A 26,349-nucleotide genomic window follows, 5' to 3' on the forward strand; every position below is an offset into this window, starting at 1 on the left:
CTTGCTAGATTTAAACCCAGATATGTATTATAGGTGATTTATATCAGAAAACTGGGAGGGGGGTATTAAAAAAATGTCTTGAATTATTCTGGATATTATTTTTGATTATCAGAAATTTATTAGAAATAGATTAACTAAAATAACTAAAACATAAGTATAAATTAATTAGAGTTATAAAATATTAAATGTAAATGTATATAACAAGCGTATGAATTACTATGGGGGAAGCATAGAGGCTCGAGGACTCTGAAAAATTTGAAGAGCCATATCAAATTTAAAAAGATACTTTAAATGGTTTCTGAAAATATTTTGTAAAACAAGGTAATTTTTAAAATATTTCTTAAAAAAAGGTAATTTCTAAAAAAATATCCGTTTTTTTTAAAGTTGAGCCCTTGACATTGTAAAGGTTCACGACACCATTTATCCAGTGACTTCTATTATGGGAGGTGGGGGAGTGGAATTTGGGGGAGGTAAGTAGGTATGAAAACGCTATAGACATTTGAATAAAATTGGAGGGGATAATGTTGTATTTTCTTTTTTTGCTAAATTTGTTTCTCATTTTGCTAATTATGGTTTGATTGCCTTGGGAGAAGGGGAAGGTTAAGGTTTGACAGAAATATTTTATGGTAAGATAAGATAAAAGCTAATGATTGAATCTTCATACAATAGTAATCATCCCTTTAATTGAACCGATGTAGTTAGAAGGTCGATTATTTTTTAAATCCCAACATGACCTATCATTTCTTGTTTTAACTGTAATGAGGAAAAAAAGCTTGCGAAATAATTGTGGATCAAGAAAATTTTGGAAAAAACCAGAGGGTATTTAATTAAATTTTTTGGGAAGGGGGGGGGGCAGTTGTAATTGTTATTAGCTTATGGAGGTATAGAAGGATGCAATGAACCCGGGATTATAGCGTGATTGGCTTTATTTTCTAGAGTATTAAACTCTAAGGGTTAAATTTTTTACTAAAACTATATAATTATATAATGCAAATGCGGCTATAATTTTTATTTCTATCGGACAGCTTGAAATATTTTTATAATGCATTATATGATTCGTACCTGCAAAAGTAACTTTTTAAACCTTTACTATTTTTCAAAAATAAAGATTAATATACATTTTTACCACCCATAAATCATATTATTTATAAAAGAAAAAATCTTATTTTATAGATATCAATTTACCCGAACATGATATTATGAATATTTCAAAATCTGATCTTAATCAAAGTAGTGACAGTGGCTATTTTTATGAGTCTAGGTTTTGCCATTTTTTTTAAATATGGTTTGAAATTACAAACCCAAAACATTTCTCAAAAAGAATTGATGATGATATTTCCCCAAAATAAATCATTAATCAATATTATGAGCATTACAAACCTTAGTTATACCACAGTTAAGAGATATAACCAGTGTCTACATGAGCGGGAGGGGTAGGAACATTTTGCATCCTATTTTTTTGAGGGGGTAAGCTGCTCTAATGGGGGTAGGATAAATTTTTTTGGGGGGTTATCTATTAAATTTTGAGATGAAATAGGACAAAATTTATTGCTGTAAAAATTAATACTTTTATTATTGTATTATAATGCAATTTATCGACCAAATCTATATATTGCAAACAATCATACACATTGTTTTCCAAATAAACTATCCTTTTTTTTTAGATATTTTAGCAAGCTCATAATGCCATAATAATTAATTCATTGTAAAAATGGAGGTTTTAATTGAATTTATTATCTAAAAAATAAATTCTTTATATTCACAAAATATCGATAGTTGGTAGTAGAGATAGATTAATTTAAGTTAACCTTTATAAATTCTTTGAAAAGAGTATCAATAAATAAATAGGTAAAAATAATGATAATTTTTAGGGGGGTAGGCAAAGGTTTTTGAAGGGGGTTTGCATCCAGGGAAAATCCTGTCATGTAGACGCTGGATATAACCCAAGATTAAAAGAAAAGAAAATTTTATTTTATCCAATACAAGACATTTTAATATTGAACAAGAGACAATACTTTCAAAGTATTTTATCAAAGCAGAAAATATGTATAATGGGCTTTGCTCTAAAAAAGTATATTTATCAATAAATGTTAATTGTTCATATATTTTAATAAAGGCCAGAAAATTAGCTTATCTACTTTCATGTAAATATAATATAAAAATATCACAATCTTGAGAAAATAACAAATCTGCTGGTGAAGAATAATTTGCATTATTTCTTAAAAGAAATCCCTCTATATCACTGAGGAGCCCTGAAGAAACCAGCCTTGCAAGGGCTACTAATTTTAATAAGGATAATGAAGAAAAATTTTTTGATAATTGTTATGTGGGTCGTTTTTTTTGTTAAATTGTGAATTCATTCATTTTTGATGATGAATATATTTTTTGATTATTTTGCGCAATACACTTTTTAATATATTTATTTTTATTTATAAAAGAAATAAAAAGGATTAATTATAAAAATTGTTTATGTTATATGTTTATATATTAATTATTATTAATCAATTTATATTTATTTTGTAGTAGATATAAAAAGAGAAACGAAATAAAATTGTTGTTTTCCCAAAATTATTTTGTCTTCAATATTTCCGATTATTATTATTCTTCCAAATTTATCTTCTTGTGAAATTTTTAAAATTGTTTTTTCTGTCTACATGTGTGCCAATAGTAAAATAAAGAATAAAGGAAAATAAAAATAAAGATAAAATATAATTATAAATAAATTTTCTTTCGTAGAAAAAGTACCAAAGGGAAATTTAGAAAATATAAACCGAAGAAAAACCACCGATTACCCTTCAAAATAAATTACTCTCCTTTTAAAATTTAATAATAAACTTAAAATATTTTGAATGCTATAAGACTAACTGCAAATGGATCTTTAATATGGATGAAATAGGTAAGGCAAATAAGAAATGAATATTTATTAAAATGTCAGAATTCGGAATAAAATTAATGAATTAATATACAAATATAATCTCTATAATATTAAAACCCCGTTTTTAATCTAAGATTCATTAATATTTTGCTAAATAGAATAGTAATATATCACTCAGTATTGTGATTATAATCTTGGCATTTATCATATGTTCTTCATATAAAATTCTAATTTAATTTTAATGAAAATAATATTAGTATGCTACAATGAAACGAGTATTAATAATAAACTTACAATAAAAGGGGGTAAACATACTAAGATTTTATTTTAATTTAATACATATTGAAATTAAATCTAGCAAATGATTAACAAGATTAATCGTTGAAAAGAAATGTGTTGGAAATTTCTTAAAATAAAAAAAATGTGTTATAGTAATATTTTTTAATTTTTTTAAAATTAATAATAAAAAAGTTTAATATGGAATCTTTATTATCCAATAGTAATACTAATTTTTTTCAATTTAAATGAAAACTCCCAATCTTCGTCGAGAATTCAAAGACCAAAAAGAATACACAAATATTGGAATAAAGTAAAATAGATATAGTTATTAAAATGTTATCAATGCCTGAAAAAGCAAATGAAAATTAAAGACATCGCTAAATAGTCGAAATATCTACAGCGTCAGTCCTTAAATTTAGACAGAATACATTCCCAGATATAAATGGAGATCCTTAAAAGAATACAGTATTCAAAAAAGAGGAAGTAAAAAAAAAGATTCTTCCATAATTGAAATATACTTCATTAGCTTATTAATGGGAAATAACACTCTTACTATCCAGGAGATAATAGAAAATTGACCCCTGATAGTCCAAAAACAAAAACAACAATTAGTAAATATATCAAAAATATAGGTTGATCGAGAAAAAGAGCTGAGAAGAAGCCTGATAGAAGAAATACTGGGGCAATTAATATTCGTCAAATCTATTGTATAAATATCCCAAGAGAAAAATTATATTTCTTAGATGAAACTGGAATAAACTTGCATGTTGTGCCAATCTACGCCTGGCCGCCATACAATTTCCGTCGAATAAAAAATCCCATCCTCTAAGGAATATAAGCACACTTTGTATAATTGGAATTGAAGGGGTAATCCATTATAAAATAATCGAAGGAGCTTATAATGGGTTATTATTCCGTGATTTTATGACAAAGCTTATCAATGTCTTCACCAGATGCAATGGATAATGCATCTATCCATAGAAGCCATCTTATCGATGCTTATAAAAATAGGATTAAATACATACCACCATATTCACCTCAGCTAAATCCCATAGAAAATTTTTTTAGAGTCTTGACAATACCCACCCTAATTCAAGAGATGAAATTATTGGGAATATTTTTCAGCTCTTACACGGATTTATACCTTATGATTTTACTAACTTTAACAATGACATGCAAAGCTATTTGGAGTTGGGTTATCGCGGGCAACTGATTAATTTGGTAATCCTTATAATTGATTTTTATTAATAATTATAATAATTCTTTTAATTTCTGAAAAGGTACCATCATCAAATTTAATTATAATTTAATGTATTAATTATTTTATCGAAGTTATTATAAAAATTTATAGTATTATTATACTTTTATCGAAATAAATGTTTACAAAATTACAAAATAGATTATATTTAAGAAATTCTAAAATATTTTCGAAAAATTTTTCTTTTTAATATTGAATTAGCATTATTCTCTTATATAAGGTAATTCTAATGAAAAATTTTTCTTACAAAAAATGATTTAGAATAGATGAAATTTAATCAAAATTACTTGAGCATTCTCAAAGAAGATCTAAAAAAAATTTTCATTTTTCATCACAAATTAGATATTTACAACTTAATTTCATTTTATTATTTTAAAACGATTAATCTTGTTAATTAGTTTCTTGTCCATATTTAATTTCAATATGTATTAAATTAAAATAAAATCTTATTATGTTTACCCCCTTTTATTGTAAATTTATTATTAACACTCGTTTCACTGTATTATTATAAGAAATTATTATTATGGGTTTGGGTTTAACAACTGTTCAGAAGTCTGCTAAATTTAACCCATGAAAGTCTAAAAACAAGTTGGAGCTATCATATCAGGTGAGAGGGGAGCCCTTATGACTCAATTGCAGTCAATGCGCTGGGCAACTAGATACTATCATTGTTTGTATATTCTAGGGAAAAATATCATGATCACTTTTTAAGAGATGGGTTACTTGGGGCTATTAGTATATCAAATGGTTCAGGCTGGATGTAAGAGGATGACTTTTAACTTTTCTATATTATTTTGCCAAACATGTTAAACCTATAAAAGATTGAAAGGTTCTTATTATATTAGATAATCACATTTCTCACCAATCCATAAAAGCTATTGACTTTTGTTTGAGAAAGGGAAAATATTATTAACTCTCCCACCAAATTGTACCCATAAACTACAATCTTTGGATAAAACAGTGTTTGGCCCATCAAAGAGATGTTATAACTCTTCTCATCAGTTGACTTATGGATGAGAACTAATTATGGTAAAAATTTTACAATGTATGATATACCAGGTATAGTCAAGTATATTTTACCTTAAACATGTGCTCCAGCTACAGTTCAAAATGGTTTTAAATCATGTGGAATTTGGCCATTTAATCCTATCATTTTAATGATGAAAGTAGATGATTTACCTAATACTTTAGAGGAAACTAATGATAATAATAACAATATTAATTTTGAGAATAATGATAGTATTCATATGTCATTGAGAATTAGACAAAATGAGTCTGAAGTCAACCATTCTCAAATGAGCCAACAACCTCAAAAAATGTTGATCCAGAATCAATTTTTTTATGCTCAATATTTTACAAAAAGCCTTAAGCAAAAATAAGCAATATTCTTCTATTTTAACTTCTTCGCCATATAAAAAAAAGAGAGAGCAAATAAAAGATAAAAAATGTTATTAATAAGAAAAACAATTGCTTAGTGTGAAAAAAAGACTGGTTTCAATGTCGTAAATGTAGTTATTGGTCACATGGAAGCTGTTGCCTTTTTTATTAGCATTGTGAATAATGTTCATTTTTTTTGTTTATAAATAATTTTATATATTACTTTTATGCTTTAAATCATTAAATATGTTCTAATAAAAAAAAATATATAACTAAAATTAATCAGAGTTTATAATAGCTCCGAACAAAGGCTCGTTCGTCCCCGGGTAGGGTTCATTCGTTCCTAAAAAAAATTCCACAAAAAATAAGATTTTGAAAAAAGTATTAGATATGTATTTTTGAAATTTAAACCTATCATAAAACTAATAGAGCTGAACAAAATGAGATATTTTTGGTTAAAAATGATAAGGTACTTTTAATTTTATTAAGGTTGCTTTTTAGGGTTCGCCATAACCCCGGTTTCCCCTATTACAAGTCCCAGATTTATACAATTTTCTTATGGCCGGCCCATTTGAAATTTTACTCCAATTAAGATTTTTATTTTGCATCATTTACCCACCCAGCTGGAATTTTTGAAATTTGTTCATTATATATAATTTTGGCTGTATTTTGCAATTTTTGAAATATAATATGAGCAGAGATGCATAAAACGCTCCATTAAAAGATTTATCTACTGATTAATTGATATAATTTATAAGCCCGATCTGGGCTTTTAATCTTTTAAGCTCTGATCCGATTTTTAAAGTCATATTAATTTTTGGCCCTGGGCCAGCAAGCTTCTAATTATTATAATAAAAATAATATATAAAAAAAACTTTAAAAACAAATTGAATTTAAGTTTAATCACTGAATCCAAAAGTTAGTTAAATGAAGTCTTTATAGTATAATAAATAAATTTAATTGCTAACATCTAATATATATAATCGCCGTAATCAAGAAATGAACATTTTCGTATAACCTTAATGTTAATTTTTTTTTTTTGGTATCAACTTTCCTTTCATCTTAATGTTAAATAAATCTAAGGAGACTATATACCTCTAATATTAAATTATTTACGTTCAATACACAAACGTTCTTTCCAGTCACCCTCATCTATATTTAATTTTGTAATATATTTTTTCTTATATATGAAACTATATTATGATAAAGTAATATAAATATTAGAGATCTGCAAAGTTAGGCCCGGCCCGTACCCAATTTTAATTAAATTAATCGGGTTCGGGCCTGACCGGGTCTAATATTTTTTTTAAAATTTCCGGCCGGATCTAATATTTTTTAAAAAAATCGGGTCGGGTTGAACCTTGGAAATTTTTTTAAATATATCTAAATTTATTAATTTTATTTATTTATTGAAACCAAACGACATATAACATATGTCTTTTTTTTTGAGTAATTATAAAAATTAATTTCATTTAAATAAATTCGGGCCGGGCCAGGTCGGTAAATTTTTTTAAAAAAAAATTTCTGGTTCGGGCCGGCAAAACTTTTTAAAAAAATTTTGGGCCGGGCCGGGCTTGAAAAATTAGGCCCGATGCAGATCACTAATAAATATATCAATATTTATCTTTTTTATTGGAATCTCCAGGCTTGGGAAAACAATTTCAAAATTATTATCGGTTGGCCAGGTGTGAGAAAATTTTTTGGGTCGGGCTGGGCTTGGAAATTATTTTTATAATATTTTTTTTATTGGAACCTGAAAAAAATTTCTTGGGAATTTTTCAATATTAAATAATAGGCATAGATGATCAGTAATATTTTAACAAATAATATTGATATGGGTATCAATTAAAAGCTTTAAATATATTTTTACTCAAAACATAGCATTTAAACTTAATTTTAATGGATTGGACCTGACCTGAATTTGGGAGGTATAAAAAATAAAAATTGGATATTATTTTAAAGTAACAGGTAACAACTATCATATGAGTAAGGAGAAAATTCTTATTTACCGTCATTTTTGACGGACTAAGCATTGCTGACTAATAGTTAGTTATATATTTTCCATCTTGCCCTTCAAGAAGGACGGGTCATCATACTTTTCTCCCATATTCGATGATAGATAAATCAGAAATTAAGAATATCTTATGAGGTGTGATTACAAATTTACCTCTTTTTCGCCTAAATTTTAATATTTTTATAATATATACTAATAAAGTATATTTAGTACTACACAAACTAATTACCACTCAACCCCGTCATTCTTGATGGGTTAATAACTAGTTAATATATAATCCATAAAACAATTACCCGTCTGCATTTATTATTGTAAGGGAAATTTTATTTGTTAGATTACATAAACTTTAGACTAAATTAGTTTTATAATCAACTGAGTTGGAACCTATGTTCCTCTTACTGATGTTACACGGTCCGCCCATAAATATATAAAGTATATTATTTGTTTTATATAAAATAAACAATTTATGTTCTTTTCTCAATAAATTTAATTTGAATGTCACAAAAGATTTGCATAATATATTTTGTAGGAATCGAATTTTCATAAAATAGACCTTATATATTTTTTATACAACTTGAGGGAGAAACTGGATCAAAATTATTTACAATTTATATTTATGAGCCTGCATTATACTCTTTGTAGGGAAAATATTACAATTTTAATATAAGTTGCAGTGTTAAAGACTGTAACTATCATTATAACCAATTTCTATATTTTAAAAGTTATTCAATAAGAAATTAATTCAGAAAAGATTATATAATTATGAAATGGCTTGTGTATATATATTTTTATTATTCATTTTATTAACATTAACAATAAAATTTTACATTTATATTTATAAATAAAACCATTATATGGCAGTAAACAAAAATATTAATCAAAATTCAAAAAAATATATGTAAAATGATAGAACAGAATAAAAGGTAGCATTATTTTTCAAAAAAATTATCTATTCTAGGCCTGTTCCCAGTGTTAATTTTACTTGAATAGATTTCTCCTTCTTTCGGGTTATTTCTATTGCTCTCATTATTTTCTCGCTCTAGGTTTTTTATTTTTGAATTTTTCTTCCCATTATTCTTGATATAATCTATTGTTTCGACCTTCGACTTATCCTTGTGTTGATTATTAAGCTTTAGTGTTTCCTTCTTTAGTTCATCCAAAATATCGCGTCTAAAAATAGTGTCCTTTTTATCAGCTAAAACTCTGAGTGTATTCCTATCGGCCCTAAAAACACCTACTTGATAATTAAAAATTTTTGAATTCGTCAATGGTAAATTAACTATTTTATTGTGTTGATACAAATTCGTATCGAAAACATTGTGACCTCTTGCGCCTCCAGTTATTTCTTCTCGAAAATTGTGTTTAGGAACATTAAGATCATTGTAGTCATTCATATTTTGTTGCTTTCTACGTCGACTCTTAATATCTTTAGGATGCCCTGTCAGAAATTTAACATTTCTTACAGCTTTTGATTCATCTAAATTGTAATCTAAGGCGAAGTTTTCATTGTTATTATAATTGTATGTATCTTCTATAAATTGGGGATTGTTGATTTTTTCTGATAAGGCTAGAAATCGTTTAGCAAAGGCGGCATCTAATGTATTAGTAGTGTATTTTCGGGATGTTAATCTTCCATCAGCTCTTATACTCATATTTCTAGCCAAATTTTGAGCAACAGATCGACGACCTTTATTGAACACTTCACCATTTCTGCGGCGTTTATCGATGGCAGCAGAATTATTATACATGTTACCATTTTGTATTGGTTTAGAATTAGGTGTATTGAAAGGTATATTGTGAAATGATTCGTTGGCTCTATCGAAACCTCCATTGATATAGGAAGTAGTTGATTTGCCATTCATGGGAATTCCTTTTTGATTAACGGAGTCATTAATAGAGTGTTCTCTTTGAGCTTCATATTCAATTTCTTCATCGAGGCCCTCTAACTTTTGGAGTTCGCGAACTAAAGCTACCGCTTGTTCAGCTGTCAGTTGTGGAGGGTAAGATGCATCACTTTTACCGTTTCTCAAACCCGATCTAAATCTGGAGAGTCCTCTTTTTTTATTCCAGCATTTCAAAAATGATAGTTCAGTGGTCGCCAAAATTAACTGGAAAGTACTAAACCTATGGGCTAACATAGCAACAAATTGTGTTATCAATAAAAACATAAAAACAACAAGAAACACCAAAGCTATTGGTTCTAGTTTTAAATATTGCTTGTCGCTATTTTCTAAAAATTCCAATGAAAATTCCTCATAAAATGTATCCTCTATATTATCCTTTAATATTTCTTTATCTTTTAGAAGGCGCGAAGTTTTTTTACCCCAAGGCCAGACAATGTATATTTTATCTTTTCGTAGTTGAAGGAGGAAAATAATTAAGATAAAACAGGCGTTGACCATGTAAAATCCCAGGATTACCTTAATTAAGTGTTGAAAAAAAGTAATCAAACAATAGAATAAAACATTAAAATTAAAAGTCGATTGATTTTACATATTGAAATTTATATTTTATATTATTGTCTAACCCTGCATTCACAGTTGAGCGAAAATGTGAAGCTCAAAAAATACAAAATAGAGTTATTTCATTCCTACTTAGATTTCTCTTTACAAAGGCAAATAGGCAAATTTTAGGATTATTTAGCAGTATTTTCCAAATTCTAAGCGATTTAAATTTTTTGCATTTCTCTAGCAAAATTATAACCTTCATATTTGAATAAACATAATGGCAAGAAAAATAAAATTTGGGGGGAGCTAGCCAAATAATTTGATATATTAAGGAGAAAGATAATTATTCAAAGTTGTACTGAATATCTTTCAGTTTTCTTTATTTAAGAGCTAGCGAATCACAAATCAAAAGTAGAAGATTGGCGCTATATGTGAAGACTCTAATTCAAGAATTCATTATTTTTTTTATTTTTTAATATATCATCCTTAGATATTGATAATTCAATTAATAAAATTAATATTTCTGAAGATGTGTCTATTATATATATTGATTAATAAACTCCTTATTTAAAAATACAAATTTTGGATCCATCATATTTAGTAAAATTTAAAAAATTTGTATATTTAAATAATAAAACAGACGTTAATAATAAAACCCTTTATTGTTATATTATATATTTTAGCTACTAAGTATTAATTATAAAGGTAATATTTATTTTTGCTATTTTAAATTTTTTGGGTTAATTATAGAATCAAACAATTAATCAAAAATTATCATATTGAACATTCCAGAAACGTCAAAAGAAAAGATAATAATTATTTCTAAAATAGATTATTTGTGAAATTATTAGAACTAACAAAGATAAGATGAGAAAAAGAGGAAGTCTTCATATTGTATTGATATTACATTAAAAACTCATCAAATTATCTGAAGAAAATAGTATAATAAACAGAGACCTGCAGGCCCGGCCCTAAGCCCGGCCCGGGCCGTATTTTAAATTTTTTAACCCGGGCCGGGCCTAAAAAATTTTTTAAATATACCCGGGCCGGGCCTAAAAAATTTTTTTTTAATATATCCGGGCCGGGCCTAAAAATTTTTTTTTAAAATATATCCTGGCCTGGCCGGGCCTAAGATTGTTAAACCCGGGCCGGGCCTTAATATTTTATAAAAATTTTTACATTATGAGTTAATGGTTATAAGATTATATTATAGTTATGATTAATATTATACTGGGTGATGGTTAACATACCTAACACCCACAGATCGATCTAATTATTAATTTCCTGCAAATTTATTCAAAGTATTAATATATTTTTTTATAATTCATATCAACATATTTTACCAAAATAATCAAATAAAGGAATAATATTCAAGTATTAATAATATATTTTTTATAATTCATATATTAATAATATATTTTTTATAATTCATATCTAAATTTTTAGAATATTTACCAAAACAATCAAATAAAGGAATATCATGGCACAAAATACTAATGATATAATTAATAAAATTAAAAATAATATTTATTCTTTTAGAAATACAAATAATAATTTAAAATCTGAAATATGGGCTAAATTTAACATCATCATAGATGAAAATAAAAAAAACATTGGCTACGTACAATGTAAGAATTGTTCAAGTATATTATCTTATAATTATAAACATGGTACATCACATCTAAAAAGACATAAATGTGATGGTAAATCCATGAAGATTAATAAATTTTTTTTACACCTGAAAAACCAACCTATAAATGTAATATAAAATATTTAAAAATTATAAAATAAATTATATTAATATTGTGCAATTAGATTATATTTTCAAAATACTATTTATTATACATGCATTTTTTTAAATAGCGATTTATTTTTATTTTATAAATTAAATAGTAAATTAAATACAATATATTATATTCTCAAAATATTTTCCATTTTTATAAATTAAATATTAGTTTTATTTTTTTTAAATGCAATATAAAATATAGTATATGCTCAAAATATTATTACCATTTTTATGAATATTAGTTTTATTTTTATAAATGCAAAAAATATAGTATATGCTCAAAATATCCATTTTTATAAATAACAGTTTTATAATTTTTATAAATTCAATATAATATTCTCAAAATATTAGCTTTTTTCATGTATTTTTTAAATAATAAACGATAATACTCGCTGAAAAATATGGTAAAATACCTCATAGGTGAATTTTTGTATATACCAGGTCGAATATAATTTTAAAAAATTCCGAGCCGGGCCTGAAATTTTTTTTTAAAAAATATCCGGGCCGGGCCTTAAATTTTTAAATTCGGGCCGGGCCGTAAAAATTTTTTTTTAATTTATCCGGGCCGGGCCGGGCCTTAAATCTTTAAATCCGGGCCGGGCCGTAAAAAAATTTTTTAAAAAATATCAGGGCCGGGCCGGGCCTAAAAATTTAAAACCGGGCCGGGCCGTGCAAATGGTGCCTCTGCAGGTCTCTGATAATAAATATAAAATTTTTTAGTCAAATATTTTATTATATAATAAATAAACAAATTACCAGAGTTGTTAAAGGATCTAGATATAAAAATGTGGTATCTGTATCTGTATCTAGATAGATTTTTGATTAAAATATCTGTATCTAGATATTATTTTAGACGATGTATCTGTATCTAGATCCATTTAAAAAGTATCTTTTAACAACTCTGCAAATTACATATATTAAAGGTTTAATAAATAATTTTTACTAAGTAAATATAAAGTAAAATAACATATAAACTATGTATAAAATAACATATATAAAAAATTATTTATAAAAAATAACATATTTTTAAACACATATTAAAAAAAAGTTAAAAATAATCATCCACCTCTGGTGACGGCCATGAATCTTTAAATAATTTAAAATTGTAACGTTAAATTTTAAAGCTGATATTTTGTTTGATCAAATGGGTCCTCGAGTTTGTTGTTTTAGTGCTCTTTTGGCTGATTGGTTTAATATGATATTTCGCCTTTTCTCCATATGAACAGTTTGTTGATAAGACTAGATGTGAATATTTAAGGAATTTTCTTTTTTTCTGATAAATCTAATGGATCCTAATTATTAGATGGGAAGAAAATTTCTATAAATATAAAGTCCCAATACATGTATTTCCACATATTGCTGGGGGGTTAAAATATGCCCGTTAGGCCGCGAGACATTAAAAACCGAAATATCTCTTGGTTCTAGATGTGAAGGAACATCGGTTTTGAATAATAAATTTATGATTATTTTATTAATTCTTTTGTGCCTTACATATTTGTATCTGTTTAGACACAATGGAGTAGATCTCTGGCTTTAGAATCAATCATTATTCCGCATCTTTTACTGTATAAGATAGAGATATTTTTAAGCCTAGCCTGATAGCCTAAGCAAATCTAAATTGTATTTATCAAAAGATATTTATTTAACATGCTTATCGGAACCTGATCCAATACCAATGACGAAGGTTAGTACTGTGTGTCATTGTTCGAAATGAGATAGCAGCATAATCCTTTTGTAAATTAGAGAATGGAGGAATTGTGCCAGAGGATTTAGCAGGATGTCCACAGAAGGTTTAATTAATTTATGAGAATTGTGTTTTTTAAAATAGAGAAATAAAAAAACTTTGAAAGGATGTTGTTTATAATTAAGAAGAATAAAGGCGGACCGAGTAATCCCTTAGCTTTATTTTTTGTGCCGATAGATTAGTTAATTTGCCATATCGTAATATGGTTGGGGTGCCATATCTCGCCCTCATATAGTTGCTGGATAAACTTCTAAGAAGCTATAGACTAAAAAATTAAAATCATTGAAGTAACTCATCAAATTATCTGAAGAATTTAGAATATTATAAATCTGAAATATTTTAGATATATTTTATATTTTTAATGAATATTTTTCTAAAATTTTATTATATTAATTAATAAATAGCATATGAAGGTGTTGGTTTAATAAATAGCTTTTACAAAGTATTTGCTAAAAAATATCTAAAATATATACTATAGTGTTGTTAAACGGCTCAGTTAAGCTGATTTTAAAAAGGGCTAATTTAAGATTTTAATCAAAAATACTTGAAAATTTTACCCACAGATGACAGAAAGGTTTGGGCATCTGTTGGTAAAATTTAGAGGTTTCCATAATAATATTTTAGTGAAAATCTTGATTTAACTATTTAACAACACTTATATTCGTTTAAAGATTAAATTTCTCCATTTTTTAAAAATAAATAGTAGGGATAACAAACATGGAATCATCCTTCCTTTTATGTTTACATTGACATTATTTTGCAATAAAAATTTTAAAATTTATATAATGTATATTTCTACTCAACTGTAACCGCTTTCACTAGTGAATACTCAGCTGATTTTCGCCATAAATTTATCACTTTCCTTTCACACTCTCCATTAACTGTGAATGCAGTTTAAGTATAACTAATTATAGTTTTAAAGATATATTTTTAGCTTACTTATTAATCAAACAAAATATTTATTTTCAAACTTTGTTTCTCAACGATTTCAAATCTGATTTGATCTTTATTTTATGTTCTTCGTCTTCGTCCAAAGGATATAAATACGTTTCAATCAGTTCTTTCCAAAATGTTTCTTCATCTTGACTTATTTCTGTTAATTCCCCTTTCCGCAATGATTTGTCATTTACCCAGGTAACCCTCTCTACATCATATTATATAAGAAAAATTAGGTGATGAGAAGTAATCCAAAGAAGGAAATTTTTTAAAATTAATTTTTAAAAATTTTATATAGGGTTTAGATAGGATATTAAAAGTGAAATTAAAAATTTCTGATTAAAAATCTTGATTAAATTTTTTTTAAATATTGAAGTATTTATTTAAAAAACGTATTATACTTTTCTGATATAATTTTTAATAAAAAAATAGAAACTTTGTATTTTTGTTCTTGTATAACCTATGTCATCTATAGGTGACATAATAGCATTCCCCATATTGATCCGAACTTGCTTTATTTTTTTATTCTGAAAATTTGACTCAGCAATTAGATTTCGACCTTTTACTTTTGAGACCTGGTCTAGGTTATCTTTACTATCCAAATACTTTTTTGTGTTGATTAAGTTTTCGTTTATATTATGCAATTTTTCAGGGCTGTAGAAAGAATGAGATTGTCGGATAACCGGATTTTGTATTAACATTCGTTTGGCCCTATCAAATAATGCGCTGGAAGAGTAATAATTCCTCTTTCGTTTTGGCTTCCCTTTAAATAAAACGGATTTACTGGTTTTGGATTTGTTGTCTTTTTTGGAGCAACATGTGAGACGACAAAGAGTTCCACAATTAAAAGCGAATCCTTCATCTTCATCTACATTGTCGTATAATAAAATGTCTTGATCAGATTCTTCATCAGAACTCGAAATCAATTCTTCTAATCTTTCTAACAAAATATCACCATTCAAATCCTGTGTTTCTTCAATTAACCCATGAGACAATAATGGTACATCCTCTGATTCAACTTCCTCTTGAATTATCTGTCTGCCTTTAAGTCTAGAATTATCCTTCATCAAATTATTTAAGTATCCGTAATTAGGAATCATGTTATTTAATTTATTCGTTAGACTATTATCACCTGTAGGGCCTTTCTGAGGGTAAGCCATTAATAAATGTTGGGTCTCAGATTGATTTTGAATTCGACGTTGCATGATATTATCATACAAGTATTTAAGCTTTGTAGCCTTCCATTTAGAACGGGCAACTTCATTTAATCTCTTTTTTTTCCTGTCTTCCCTAAAACGATCAATTTTATCGGCACCCGGAACTTCTCGCGTACCCCATTGTACTACATGAAGATTAGTCAAGGAGTAAACGATTAACAACAAATACATTGCCGGTATAGAGAGAAAGTATAAAATTCCGTAAGCTATGTTCCAAAACTCTTGCGGGTGTAATAATGCCGCCACAAAAAAACAGCCTACAAATACGAACAAGAAAATAGACGATGGTGATGTCAAGCCGTCATCTGTTATTTGAACAGATATACCAACAGATACGGAAATCATAAGCAATGCATAACAAGCACTTAAAAATGCTGCAACTAATAATTGTGTCTCCGAATCCGCAGATATGCATATAAACACAAAACAAATTATTGGTACTAGGTTAAGCGCAAACGATTTCCATAGGTTCATGTGGAACACAAGGGATACGGCCCCTACTATCATCAAAAAAATTGTACCCGGACCAATTAAAGCACAACCTAGCAATGCCCATTGATATGCAATGTATGCGAAAGATATGCTATCGTTCATTTGGATTGTCTTATTATGACTACAAAGTAAATCCAATATGTTAGCTAACGTTGATGGAATCCAACGTCGTCTTTGATTATAAAATTCAAAGAATCCTTCTGGAGCATGTGTAAAAGCATCTGCTGCAGCACAGTATTCCACACGGTATCCTTGTTGTAATAATAGAGTCGATAGCCATCTATCTTCACCTTATAATTTAGAAAATTTATATTATTTAATTTAATTTCATAGCAATAATATCAATTTCATAAAGTAATATAATTTGGTCATAGTTTATATGAAAAATAATTATAAAGTTCCTAAATAAAGATAATTGACTAACCTTGATCATATTGAACATAGTGCATAGCTTTTTCTGATTTAGAAGCATATTTTCTCATCACATTATCATCCATTAGAGCAGATGCTCTAAACAAGCTGAAACAGCCAGGACTACATAATACACAGCCGATCATATGTTCAGTTGCCTTTTGAAACCAGTGACCTATCGCGTATTCAAACTTTTGATACCATATCATAGGACCTTTAGCAGGGGCATTACATGAATACATAATGAAATATTTAAATTCCCTTTTAAGTTCCATAATAATAACTCAATTTTTTATCTGATAGTAAACCTAAACATAATTTCATATTAGTTAAAACTTTTTAAAATTAAAAATTTCCTTTAAATAAGACCTGCTCCAACAGGATGAATTCTTCCACATGCCGCTCCTACTTTATGATTTTTTTTCATCAGATCAATCAATAATTGAGCAGCCGCTGGCTTAACATCTACATCTCCATCTAATGTCAAAATAAATGTGTTATCTGCTCTAACTTGTTTTCGTTGTATATCCTCGATTTGAACCCATAATTTTTGTCCCAGCAAATAATACATATACATTACCTATAATTAATTCGTTTAATTAAAAAAATGGCAATATTAATGTAACTTGACTCCAGCGTTTTTTATTTCTAATCATAGTACGATCCTTCATATGAACGTTTAATGTGTTCCTTCCGGGCAAATTCCATATAAGTTTTCCTCCATATGGCATGATGACTTTTCTCGGAGGAGCTAATCTCATAGGTGTCCGATGAACCGCACTAAAAGATATTATAAAAGGATGCTTTTCATATAAAATTGTTACATTTATAAAATTTCCAAAATCTACTAAATTCGATAGGAATGAAAACATGATAGAATTGAGAAATATTATAAAAAATATTATATTTTTTGTAAAGTTAGTCGTAATTGAACTGACCAAACTATATGTGGTTTACAGATACTCTTTTCGAACTGGGTTGGAATTTATTTTACATCTTTCATTTGGTACAGGCAAAACACGGATAGATTATCTCTTGCATCCGACTTAAACACTCTTAGCCACTTGCCATCTTATTCACTAAATTTTTTTACCACCTTATCTTATAAAAATTTACCCGCCCCCCCTCCCTTAAAAATTTACTGAAACCTTATATATTATTACTGATACAAGATAAATCGGATATATATTTTATTAACGTTCATGTATTTTAAATTATAGATTATTGTTTGAAAACACTTTTTGAGACAACAACTGCTTTCCCACCCTTAGCCGTCCCGTTTCCAGTACCCAAAAAGACTGGGATGCTCCTCTGATCGCCCGTTCCGTTGAATATCTTATTTCGAGGCCCTTTGAGGAAAATCCCAATAATTTGGTACTAAATGCAAACTCTGGCTACGAATGGTTGGAAGCTATCCCCAGCGCCAATCTCGGCCTCCTCATGACTGGCGAACAGCTACGTATATCTATAGCCCTCCGTCTCGGCTGTAATGTCTTAGTTCCCTCAATCTGTATCGACTGTGGTCAGCCCATTGAATCGAAGGCTTACCATCCCTTGCACTGCAAGTTCTCCCGTGGACGACAACCTCGTCATAAATCTATCAATAACATTTTACTAGCCGCCCTCAAAAAAGTTAATATCCCATCTACCCTTGAACCAGTGGGTCTTTCAAACGAATACGCCATACGCCCGGATGGTATTTCTCTCATACCCTGGTCTAATGGTCTTCCGCTAACATGGGATTACACTTGCGTTGATTTTGAAGCCAAGTCTAACCTCTCATTTTCTGCTATCGAAAAGGCAGAAATCCTTAAAAAAATAAATACGCTGGCCTCGCCAACACTTTGTTCATTCCTATCGTTACCAATACCCTAGGCATGTTTGGAAACGAGGCCCTCAATTTCATCCAAATCATAGGAAAAAAAATGAGACAGATCTCAGGGGACCCCAATGAAGGATTTTACCTTCGCCAGCAGATTTCCCTGGAAATTTGCCGGTCTAATTTTTTAAGCATTCACTCTTGGATGATATATACCCACCTTTTTTTTTATATATATATTTTTTTATAGTCCTTTTTAATGTCTTCATAGATTATATATATATTATATATTTATTTTTTTTCTATTTAATTTTTAATATATCCATTTTAATATATATTTTTTAATCCTCTGTAAATTATATGAATTATTTTATAATATTTTTGTTTGAAAATTAAAATATATTGCAAAATAAATTAATATAATGAAAATTGCATTGTAAAAAATTAGATATTTAGATCAAAAAAATATAATCGATTTCTAGGAATAATAGTTGAAACGGGATAGAATTCGTAACTTAGATAAGAAAAAATTGGCCTGTGGTGGCAAATTTTTTTAGATTATTAATAAGGATCGAACTATAGTATCTCTTTCTGGAAAAATCACGTTACACATTTTTTTGTTTGGTGAAAAAATTACTAATTTAGTTTACTGATATTTTATATAAATATTATCCTTAGGCATTTGGCATTTTTCACACAAAAAATAGACTTTAAAAGCTTTATTTAATAGACATATAAAGGCGCTTAATAATAATAGAGTGATGAGGATTGACTGGCCATGTATTGATTGGCCACAATTAGCACATTCACATATTCATATTAAAATGAAAAGCTCTTCCAAAACAACATTTGGTGAAATAAAATGATGAACAAGCTTAAGAATCTTTAGTATAGATATTAATTTATAATATTATCATTAAATAGATGTGGTAATAAATTGAGATTTTAATACTAATTAAATTAATGTATAATTAATTTTTTATTTAACTAAAAAATGTAGAAACATTAACATAGGTCTTAAGTATTTCATATTGTATTATTTCATATTTATAATAAAATTCTTAAATAATATATTATGACCAGTTAATACACAGTATATGGCAAGTCAATACACACTATGTATTGACTGGCCAGAAAAATAACTTTCACATAATCTCATTTAGCTCATAAAGTATTATACATAGAGCTTTGATTCAAATTTTATTTTAAAGATTATATTTAGGCTACACGTTGATATAATTTGGTTAAAATAAATTTTAATGCCTTTTTTCAAAAATGCAAAAACATGGCCATTCATGGCACATTTCCCTAATTATACATAATAATTTATTAAAAATTCTGCCAACCAACTATTACAAGTTTTAGTTTTCATAAATTATACTCTATTTAAAGGAATTCATATGTTTAAAAAGTTTTCATAACATTAAAAATTTTCAAATTAATTAGTTATAAAAAAAATTAACAAATTTAATGGAATTATATATAAAAGAAAAATAATTTTCCGATTTAAAAAAGTGGAAGAATTTAGAACTTACGATTAGAGATCTGCAAAAGTAGGCCTGGCCCGTTCCCGGCCCAAACCCGGCACGGCCCTTTAAAAAAAATCGGGCTCGGGCTGGGTCGGGCCTAAAATATTTTAAGAATTCGGGCCGGGCCGGGTCGGGCCTTATAAATTTTTTTAAATATATCTTAATTTATCAATTTTATGTTGAATTTTTTATGTAAAATAAAAATATTTGATTTTATTTATAAAAACTAGACGCCAAAGATATATGGTATTTTGAATATATATAAAAATTAATTTCTATATTTATAACAAATTCGGGCCGGGCCGGTAAATTTTTTCAAAAATAATTTTGGGTTCGGGCCGGGCCGTCTAAATTTTTTAAAAAAATTTCGGGTTCGGGCTAGGCCGGGAAAAACTTTTTTAAAAAAATTTCGGGCCGGGTCGGGCTTAAAAGATTAGGGCCCGATGCAGATCACTATTTATGATCGACTTCAATTTTTATTAATAAATTCTTCTTTATTTTCTTGTTGGATTTCATGATAAATCTTGGCAAATTATAGAATCATAATAAATAAGTGAGTGATAAGATTATACCCTATATCTATGTAATGTGTTTTCTAACCAATGCCCTGATCATTTAAAATTTTGTATAATTATTCAACCTTGCAGCTATATCGACCACGCTTATCAATTGCTTTACAAATGAATTTATAGTACGATATCCTTTATCATCTTCTTCAAAAGCTTCATCTACGAATATATGAGCTGTAATATTTAATTTAAATATTAGTTTCAATAATTTACATATCACTATTATAATTTCCTTAATTTTCATATTAAGTTGTTTGAGTTTAGACAAAAATTATGAAGTAAATTAACATATGAGCTCAATCACTTCAGAAATATACATTCGACTTTTATGTCAATTAGCCTTTATGTAAACAAATGCTTTATATATTATTCAAAGGAAAAAAATGCATGATGTATAACCTTCAAATTCATAATAATCTGGATCTGCCACTTTCAAAAACTTTTCTGCTTTCCTTCGAGCACTCTGGTCTTCGTCCATTCTAAAAATATATTAAAATAATTTCAGAATATTATATATAATATGTTGTTGTTCAAATTAAACAATGTAAAATTGTTTACAATTTTATAAACCTGAATATTGATTTTAACACTTGAGTCATTTCGTCGGCCGTCTCATGCCACATTGTAGCGCATATGTATATCCGAATAGTAGAATCATCCCCTGAGTTTATATCTTCGATAGATGTTAAATTATTATTACTTTCCAAGTCTGGAGGAAGAATTTGGGAAGGCACTTTGATCTTAGTTACCTTTCCATCTAACCTATTTTTTAGGCTTTCAATACTCGCATAGATATTATTGGAATCCCTAGTGCCATTTTGTTGATGTGGCTTTTGATTCAATCCCTTATTAGACCCAATTCCATTTCTTAAATAATGTTCACTTTCATAAGGATTATACTGAGAACCTAATCCTTCCAAAGTTTCTTCCTCGTCTAACACATACTTATCCATATCATCCTCGTCGTATATTCCATAATCTATTTTCTCGTTATCCTGAAACTTGATTATAAAATTTAAATATGCATATTTATATAAATTAAACAAGTTTTAATTTCTAATTATTTCTTTCTATAGTACTTATATTTAAGTTAAAATCAATGCTAAATATCCACTTTTGCTTTTACTCCAGCATAAAAGAAATAATATTTTACAGCTCTTCTTGAGGAATATAAAATTTTTCGATCTCTTCTCCTATTAAGTGATAAGGATTGAACTAGAGACACCGGGCAATACATAGGACTCACGAATAACCTAAATTTACAAAAAAAAATACTTAGTAGATAAATATTTATAATTTGGCTTTAACTTATCAGTCTTGGCTAGTCTTTCTACTTTTGGATACCATATATGTATTGTTATCCATGTTTGAGATAATACCCATAAACCCCAAATCCATGCATACCTAAACATATCCTTATGATTTCTAGTGTAACATTTCCAAAAAATATTTTCAGCGAAAAACTTTGATCTAATGGAGCATGGGTTGTTACTCTCCATTTCACAAGTTACAGTAATCAATGTCAATATCATTGGAACGGCTAATGTAAGTGGTAATGAGAAACTAAATTCTTGAATCGTAACTTTACAAGTAAATTTGCATACGTAATAACATAGTAAACAGGCGAATACTTGAGCTATAATTATCATCCAAAATGTAATGTATGGAACATTTATTGGAGAAATAAGCGTAGCTCCTAAAAGATTTTCTTCTTTACTAATGCCTAACCTCGTTGCTTCCTCTTTTAAATTGTTTACACGAATAAAAGATGGCAAATAATCTCTCAATACCTTGATAGTGAGTGAAGAATTATTGTTATAAATAGCACTCCCCCCAATTCTCCATGCCTGCTCCAGTATCCATTTATGATAATCAAGTGTGGGTATATTTTGTGGGCCTTTTTTAATCAAGTCGAGCAGATTATTGTCAATGGTGTGCGTACTTTCAACAGCTATATTTATTAATTTGTTCAAAGCAACATTACTATCGTTTGTTATCCTTGGCCTCATTATAAAATCGTAATTATCAATCACTACATAGCCCAAAGGGGAATATTCAGCTGCAACAGGGGAAAAAAATATCGGTAATAAAGTTTTGCGATACATGTTTAGTGTTTGGGTAGGCGTTTCAAATATCGTATTTACGTCGAAAAAATTGTACTCTAACGTAAACAAAGCATACGAACTAATCACGCAAAAGGTCAAAAATAATTTCCAGAGGCTTATGTAAACATAAGTTTTAGCCCTGGATCTTTTCAGCTTTTCCTTGATTGATGATAGGATGTGTACGCACGAAAATGAATTAGAACATTTATCTACAAAATTTTCCCACCAACTAAGTGATATTAATATTGCCGCTAAAGGAATTGCCCACCCCAATCCATCCTTATTCATTTTTAAAAAAAAATTCATTCCATACAAAATTGAGTTTTGTTTGTTGTTGGTTATGTTAAAATCTTTAGAACTTTTAAAATTATTTCCTCTAAAGTTTATTTTTTTAGTTATTCCCTCAACATGTATATTTTGACCTTCAATTGCCATCAGGGGCCATACAATTAGGCCAACAATAAATGATATAATAGAAAGGAGATCTAATCCGATTTTAACCCACTTAAAATTTTTAACAGGTTTGTTATTTTGGCTTAATGAAAGTGGCAAGTTTGCATTTGATCTGCAAAACATGTGCAAAATTCCTGGTATGATACAAAAACAATGTGTTATCATTATTCCGTGGGCAGAATCGAGGTTTGGAAGAACTTTCAATACAAACAAACAAATTCCTATTGTATGAAGGGTTTCAATACTGAAAACCTAACATGTTTTTTTTTATTTATTAAAATTAATATTATTATAATATATATATTTTATTTATTTTCGATATTTTATTATTAATTATCATGCAAATCTAATTAATTCACAATATATGGATCTGAAATATTTATTTATAAAATTTCAAATGTAATTTACTATGCCAAAAATTCTCCAAGAAGGTGATAACGTAGTGTGAAATAAAACTTGCCTCAAACTACGTATAAATATAAAAACGTATGGCATACAAACGCAAATCAAAATTGACCACAACCACTTTAAGGAGGCAGCTTTGAAAGGATCTAAAAACGGTTGAATAGGATAATTGTATTTAAGACTTGACGGTGAACCGCCTTTTATATTCTCTTCCGAACGGAGTTTATTATTATCCAACCTATTCTTGGTTTCTGCCATAGTATTAACAATATACTTTTTATCATAGATGGCATAAAGGGCTAAGTGACTATTTTTTTTTGGTCGAGAAATTTTGTTTACCTTTTGTTCATCAACAATATAGGAAACAGGCTCTACGATGGAAATATGTTTCGAATTGCGAGTCAAACAAACTTCCTTTAAATGAAAATCTTTCATTGTATTATGGATGGTAGAAGGGTTATCATTTGATAATATAGGGAAATCTAAATGTCTAGAAAAATTTTCGGAATGTAGGCTGGCAGTTATAATCAAGAGACAACCCATACTGATCATAGTAGTCAGTAATACCATAATGAAAGTTAATAAATAAATCAATAGTTTGGAAATCTGTTTGAAAACTTCAACCAATTGACTAGACTCATCAAAATCTTTGGTATCAATTGGAACTATGCGGAAGATGTCCCATGGGGTTGTTGTACTATAGGTACTATTCGATCTGTTAAATTTCATGACAGAAGTAGATATTTTATAAAAATAATCAAATCAAATCACATTTTAATTTTAAAAGTTAATTTGAAAAATTATATCAAATGATTATACATATTCATTTCTAAAAATTTCTTTTATAACTGAATTGAATAAATATGTCATGTTACAGAAAATGTTAAAAATTAGGCAACACGTATATTAGCATACAAATATACTAGTCTATTAGTGCATTGTCAGTAAACCTATTTAAAAAAGAATCAAATATTCAAATCATTTTGAATTATACGAATTGAATTATATAGAGGGTTTTTAAATAGTAATAAAAATGCATAAACTGTATAAATATGAAAGTTTCAAACTACTTATTATTTTATCATTGTTCACTTTCATAATATCCTATGCAAATAGATGTTTTTTTAAAAAAAATATTTCTCACATTTTTTCAATGTTATCTTGAATTAATTTCCGTTTTAGGGATATTATTTTTAACTCTAAATCAATATTAAACAAAAATGTGTGCTGTGCTAGAACCAATTTTGTAAATCGTCTATAATTTACACATCTTTTTATATCTTAAAATACTATATTTCAACCGATCAGACCACCGGGGCGAGGCTTCCAAAACTATTTAATTTCCTGCCCTATAATGGATAAAAATGCCTTATTAGAATTATCTTAATTGTTTAAATTATAAGCATACAATAAAATTTAGTCTAAAATAATAAATTAATAAATAGTTATATCAACAGTTGGGACATATGAAATACATGGTTTTTCCCATTTTTTAAAAAATATTAGCATAATATTGGATAAAAGTTCCATAAAATAACCAAAGATAAAATATAAATTTAGAAAAATATTTTATAATGATATATTAATAGTTCAAATTACCCTGCCCAAATACCATTAACAATATCTTTACTAATCATGATTAAAATAGTTTCTAAACACAATAGATTTATAGGAATTTGCTGGGGGGGGCATCATTAGATGGGGTTTTCACCATGAATTTTATTGGAAGTTTTTAGGTCCACATATTGTAGTTTGGCTATATTAGATTTTCATATAATTCACTTTTTTTATAAAGTTTTTTTTCTAAAAATTTTGAATTATAATCGTTAATTTAAAAAGTTATTAGCTTATACTAATAAAAATTATTTTGGGTTGTAAACTTGTTTTACTATAATATTTACAAAAACAGACAAATTTATATTAGCAGGTGGGGGGGGGGGGGATTTGTTTCTCCTCCCCTTCTAGGTTACGAGCTTGTTAACACCTTTAAGGTTCGTAAAACATTCATAAATTGTAAATGAAGACTCATACTATGCTATAAAGGTTAAATAATATATTAGTTATATTAAATTTCATATAAATTCTTTTGCAAATTTCCAAATTTACATTGAAATTTAATATCTCATAAAATTTTTAATAATATTTATAGCAAAATATTTTTTATATAAAAACGCCCACTATTAAAATCAATATTGGGGCCGAATCTAATGATCCTAGTTTGCTAATTTTAAAAATGATATAAATGGTTTGCCATGCCCCAAGTTTCAACTAGCTCCTATTTCTCAATCATCAAATCAATAAATAAAAATATCATAATTATTCACATTTTTAATAGATTTAGAAATCAAAATTTTATAAGGATAGTAAATTTTCGATATTTTTAAAAAAACTCCTTTAATTCCAAATCAGAGACATGCAGAGGTTGCTATTGCACATTCTTGGCCGTATTTGTAAAAAACTTTTTGGAAATATATTTTATTTCATCTATTTATTATATATATACATAATAATAACAATTTTAAATATTCAGCCCAGCCCGGTTATAGAAAAATAAATCTTTCAACCCGACGGGTATTTTTTTTATGTCATCCGGGATTTTTTTTAAACTTTATGGCCCGGCCCGTGTACCCGGT

The 26,349-nt window shown here is 27.8% G+C and overlaps 1 protein-coding gene across 1 annotated transcript; it reads right to left on the reverse strand.

Moving 5' to 3' along the window:
- Positions 1–8,732: 8,732 nt before the first annotated feature.
- Positions 8,733–24,445, reverse strand: LOC135926316 (chitin synthase-like). The gene is made up of 13 exons (XM_065462149.1): positions 23,720–24,445; positions 23,267–23,563; positions 22,062–23,137; positions 21,907–22,006; positions 21,324–21,754; positions 21,153–21,232; positions 20,825–20,927; positions 17,463–17,616; positions 17,206–17,416; positions 16,850–17,050; positions 15,177–16,715; positions 14,752–14,924; positions 8,733–10,223 (listed from the first exon to the last, which is right to left on the reverse strand). Exons 1-13 carry the CDS (start codon positions 24,443–24,445, stop codon positions 8,733–8,735), a joined length of 6,582 nt encoding a protein of 2,193 aa, XP_065318221.1.
- Positions 24,446–26,349: the final 1,904 nt, after the last annotated feature.

The sequence above is a fragment of the Gordionus sp. m RMFG-2023 genome, chromosome 1, assembly GCF_954871325.1.
Source record: "Gordionus sp. m RMFG-2023 chromosome 1, tfGorSpeb1-WG-v2, whole genome shotgun sequence".
In the NCBI taxonomy this organism is placed as follows: Eukaryota; Metazoa; Nematomorpha; class Gordioida; order Chordodea; family Parachordodidae; genus Gordionus; species Gordionus sp. m RMFG-2023.